This window comes from Sorghum bicolor, chromosome 9 (genome assembly GCF_000003195.3).
Source record: "Sorghum bicolor cultivar BTx623 chromosome 9, Sorghum_bicolor_NCBIv3, whole genome shotgun sequence".
NCBI lineage: Eukaryota > Viridiplantae > Streptophyta > Magnoliopsida > Poales > Poaceae > Sorghum > Sorghum bicolor.
In genome coordinates this window covers 39,136,956-39,141,952 of record NC_012878.2, presented here as the reverse complement: position 1 = coordinate 39,141,952, position 4,997 = coordinate 39,136,956, and the positions used below count along the sequence as shown (strand labels likewise).

General features: G+C 48.2%; 1 protein-coding gene across 1 annotated transcript; it reads right to left on the bottom strand.

Annotated features, from left to right (window-relative positions):
• On the bottom strand, positions 2,021 to 4,146 carry LOC8066775. The gene has a single exon (XM_002439549.2). The coding sequence runs from the start codon at positions 3,783 to 3,785 to the stop codon at positions 2,253 to 2,255; it is 1,533 nt and encodes a 510-aa protein (XP_002439594.1). The 5' UTR covers positions 3,786 to 4,146; the 3' UTR covers positions 2,021 to 2,252.

Here is a 4,997-nt window from a genome sequence, read left to right as displayed (position 1 = left end):
GAATATCTGTCCCACTGGGCGTGCCAAAAGATGTGTTGATGGAAAAGCTGATCTGCAAACACAAAGGGCTAATACCCGATTTAAACGTTAAGGCGTGCCAGCCGATTTGACCTTACAATCGACAAAGGTGGTAACTCGAACACTTTAGTCCTGACAACAGCGATGCGCCCGGATGTCACGGTCAAGAGATGCTCACGCGAAACTTGAGAACACGCCGAGTTTGACTCGACGAATTCCTAAGAACTCGTAGTAAAAGGAAAATATGACGAAGTCATCGAAAATTAGATGCTAGAATATGTGTAAAAACTTATGCTTGATTGATTGATAGATGTCTCATTATATTGCCACGGGGTCTAAATTTATACCCTGTCTCAAAGAGCTACAACCAGACACGACTAGAACTCGAACTCCATATTTAAACAGAATCCGTATACAAAACCAACTCTAATAACTATAGAAAGTATGAAATTATCTTCCACAACCGATCGGCACACCATCACTAGTCAATCGGCAACCCTTGCGCTTTTCTTCATAAGCATCGACAGACCGCCTTTCACAGCCATCGGCAACCATCAGCACTAGTCATCGGCACGAGTGCATCGCCAGACTTGGTCATATTCGGTTGTTTTCCCATCGGCACCAACCTTCATCGGCAACTCTCCTGTAGACTAGTCATCATTTCCCCACCTGCCGATCTATACCTCATTAACTCCTGACGCGTATCCAAAGATACCTGTCCAAAAACGGTGTCAACACCTTGACCTACCAATGATATTCCTCACATAATTGTTAGTTCATGGCTAGAGCTTAGATAGACGCCTTTGCTGCCGGATCAATAGGATTCCAATCATTTTTGGGCTCATAGTCTTACGACCAACAATGAAGTTACTCTAGCAAACACAATAGTGGACTAATAGGATTCTTTAGTAGTATCAAACGTCTCCATGGAGTTGGAAAGTTAGGGATACATAAGAAAAATTATAGAGTACTTGATAATTTCAACACAAATTAGACAGAGATGTTGCAAATTTTATGTAGGTATTGTGTCAAAAAAATGAACAATGAGGACGTGGACAATGATAAATTATTTTGATTATTTGTACTTTCCCCATTTAAAAAATACTATATCCGAAGCCAAACAATCTCATGTTTAACCAAGCTTAAAAAAAGATATCTACACTTATGATATCATTGTGTCACTAAACTTACATGGAATGTTTTTTTCAAGTAAATGTTGATACTAAGATTTAACTCAGTGTAAAGGTAGAATTGCATTATTTTGAGAAGGGATGTACTCCCTCCGTTCCAAATTATAAGTCGTTCCAAAAATCTTAGAGAATCAAAGCATTTTCAAGTTTGACCAAAAAGATAAAGAGAAATATAAAGATTTATGTCATAAAATAGGTACACTATGAAAATATAACTAACAAAGAATCTAACGATACTTGGTTGATACCAAAAATATTATTATTTTACTATATAAATTTGGTCAAATTTAAAAAACTTTGACTTTCCAAGATTTTTAGAATGACTTATAATTTGGGACGAAGGGAGTAGTAGCTACTAGTAAACGCAATCTCAAACGTCCTAGCCAACATTGCCTCCAACCTTCCCTAAAGGTTGGTCACATTGAGCGCGCTAGCCAACACTGGTTAGGCCACATAGGAAAGCAACTCACGAAGAGGGACTTGTAATAATCCATTGAAGATCCATTGCCTTGGATCAATGTCCGGCTTTACTTCAAACGACAGCTTCCCAACGAACACGGAGATGTGCTTTTTGGCCCAATTGTTTCACTGAACATGGATATCGTGTGCCTCTTTAGTCATCGATTTAGGCCTTGTTTAGATGTGAATTTTTTTTGCATTTCGCTATTGTAGCACATTCGTTTGTTTATAACAAATATTATTTAATCATAGACTAACTAGGATCAAAAGATTCGTCTTCCGATTTACACTATGTAAGTAGTTTTTGTTTTGTCTATATTTAATGCTTTATATATGTGCCGCAAGATTCGATGTGACGGGAAATCTTGAAAACATTTTGATTTTTAGGTGAACTAAACAAGGCCTCAAAGACTAAAACCATAGGATTAGAGCAAACATCTGAATTCCGACAGAAATAAAATAAGTCGACAGGAAAAGTGATGGCGGAAAAAAAAAAGAGGGACGCGGACTCTTCAATCTGTACACACATATTGGCATTCCTGGAGCGCAGCTCGATGTATTGCCACTATTCTGTAATTACTTAACTCATCGACGTTCTCCTTCTGGTATCGATGGTGGCACAGGAGGCGTCATTTCTCCCGAAGAAGCCCTACTCCCCTGATCGTGCAGCAGCAATGGCGACTCGTCGCCTCGACTCGTCCTGTAACTCGACAGCTGAACAGAGTGGGTGTCAATTGTCGCCGGCTCTGCAAGATTGGAAGAGCCTCCCTGATGAAACGACTTGACTCCACTCTCCCTCGGCAAAGGCTGCAGAGCTTGCGCATCAGCAGCATCAACTCGCCGGCCGTCGGAGTCTGGCCGGTTAACGCTTCCGGCCTCGACGTCGAGGAGGATGTCGGCGGTGCGCACCTCCTGCGCTAGCGCGCAGCTCCAGCAGAACATCCACTGCCCGTAGTCCGCGAGCGACGGCGAGGCGGCGCAGCACGCGTTGGTGGAAGGGAGCCCGTACTTCCGCCGCATCCGCGCGCGCCAGAACCCGCCGTAGAGCAGGCCAAGCGCGCAGAGGACCACCCCCGTCACGCCGACCGCGAAGCCGACGTCGTCGTCCCGGATGTTGAGCGCGGCGGCGCTGAGCACCCACAGCGGAGCGAAGCAGAGCAGCGCGAACATGGCGGTGTGCACGTGCGCGTTCCCAAAGCCCAGACGCTCCATGTTCCACCCGAACACGCAGAACGTGCAGAGGCACGAGAACCAGCACACCGTCGGGTCGTCGCCGACGTCGAGCAGACCGCCGGCCCACTCCGCCCCGACCGCCACCTCAACGTCGGAGGACGCTGCTGAGCGTTCGTCGGGGTCTTGGCGCACGCTCCGTCCGCCGCGTTTCCTCCCTAGAGGGCTGAAGTACATGTACAGGCCGGCGACCACCGGCGTCACGGTGCCGACCACGGTGAGCGAGGTCAGGGCGTCATCCGGACGTGCCCTGCGCGAGTACCCCCAGTAGAGCCCGCACATGGCGTACTGCGAGAAGCATGCGGCGTGCAGGAGCGCGACCACAACGGACATGTGAACCCGGTCGCCGCGTCTGGCGCCGGCGCCGGCGCTCTTCCGGCAGTAGGCCTCCCTGAGCTCCTTGGCGTCCGCGGGGCGCCACCGGAGCAGGTGGGCCGCGTGGTGGAACAGCGCGGGGTGCTGGTAGATGCTCATGAGCGTGAACAGCGCGTTGAGCACTTGGTTGTTGATCTCGATCCACCGGTTGCGAATTGACCTCCGAGGGATGGCGCTGTTGAGAGATCCCAGGAGGAGGAGCACTAGCATGGTGCCGGACGCCGCCACGCAGAGCGCCCACGCGACCAGGGCGAGGTGCGCCGGGTGCTTCAACCAGCGCCAGCACGCGCGCGCGACGGTCGCCGGGTGGAGCCTCCGGGCGAGGCGCCGCGCGCGACCAGCAGGTCGCCGCCGGCCTTCGGTTCTTGGCTCGGGATCTTCTTGCTCCGGGACGGTACGGGTGGTGGCGGCGCCATTGTTGCCCTCTCCGACAAGCTCCACCTCCAGCTCGACACTGAACGCTGCAGCGGCGTGGTGATCTTGATCATGGCGTGAATTATCGACGGCTTCCATGTCCGGTAGTAGAACGGTGTGTCGGAAAAAGATGGATTTGTCGAACTCTAAAATAAAAAAGATGGATTTGTACCACAAAGGCCGGAGAGATCAATGGAAGCTTGCTAAGATGAGTAGACGACCATGGAAGAAACTGAGACTTGGTCAAGAAAGCTGCACCGCGGTTGCTTATTGAAAAACTGCAATTCAGAAACCGTCAAGAAGACCTAGAATATTGGCCGGAGGACACAAAAAAAAAAGCAGCGTTTAAGTCTCCTCTCTCAAATTATATACGGAGTATGGAATTTTGAGATTCAGTGACAAATGTCACCGTGGGACATTGGGTCAGTGGCGCACTTGAGGTGCACAGCTCCCGCTACTTTGCTGGGCAGCAGCGAACTCAGATTGACCGTGCTCACAGCTGAACAGAACGCCATAGAAGAAGATTGACTGGGCCAAGTGTTGACTTGAAATGCAAAACAACTTAGAAGCCTTTATGTCTTTCTTGACTGGATCCAGCGGTCCCCTCAAGATCCTAGAGGCTGACTTCAAGTTTGAAATTGCCCCTATATCAAACTGATTGCTGGAACAAGTTGCTACTACACGGATACGTGCATCTATCTATCTATATACCTAAGAGGCTAAGAGCCCAAATTTCTGTCATATTTTTTTTTCTTGTCCGGCCAAATCACCTAATGGCTCGTTACCTCGGCCACTCGCTCCCGCATTCACGCCTTGTTTACTTCCACTCAAAAATTTTTCAAAATTTCTTATCACATCGAATATTTAGACGCATACATAGAGTATTAAATATAGACGAAAATAAAAACTAATTGCACAATTTGGTCGAAATTGACAAGACGAATCTTTTGAGCTTAGTTAGTCTATAGTTAGACAATAATTACCACAAACAAACGAAAGTGCTACAGTGTCGCGAAATTTTTTCCCTCAAAAACTAAACAAGGCCTCATTTTTGTTTCCATCGAGTGGAAGCCATATACTAGGGCCTTGTATCCAAAATTTTTAGGCCGAAATGCCAAAAAAGTAACAATTTGACCTTTTGAAAAAAACGGGCCCCAAATATTTTGGTAAGAATTTCGTAGGCCGAAACCAGGCTGGCAGCCCAAACATCCACGCCCGCCGCGTCCTCGGTGTTATACGCGGCGGCAGCGCGAACCCTAACCCTATCCGCTCATTCTCGCTCACCCGCACCGCACACCGGCCGCCGCCGTG

Coding starts and splice junctions, on each gene's coding strand:
- LOC8066775 (XM_002439549.2), bottom strand. CDS start 3,785: ATGGAAGCCGTCGATAATTCACGCCATGATCAAGATCACCACGCCGCT.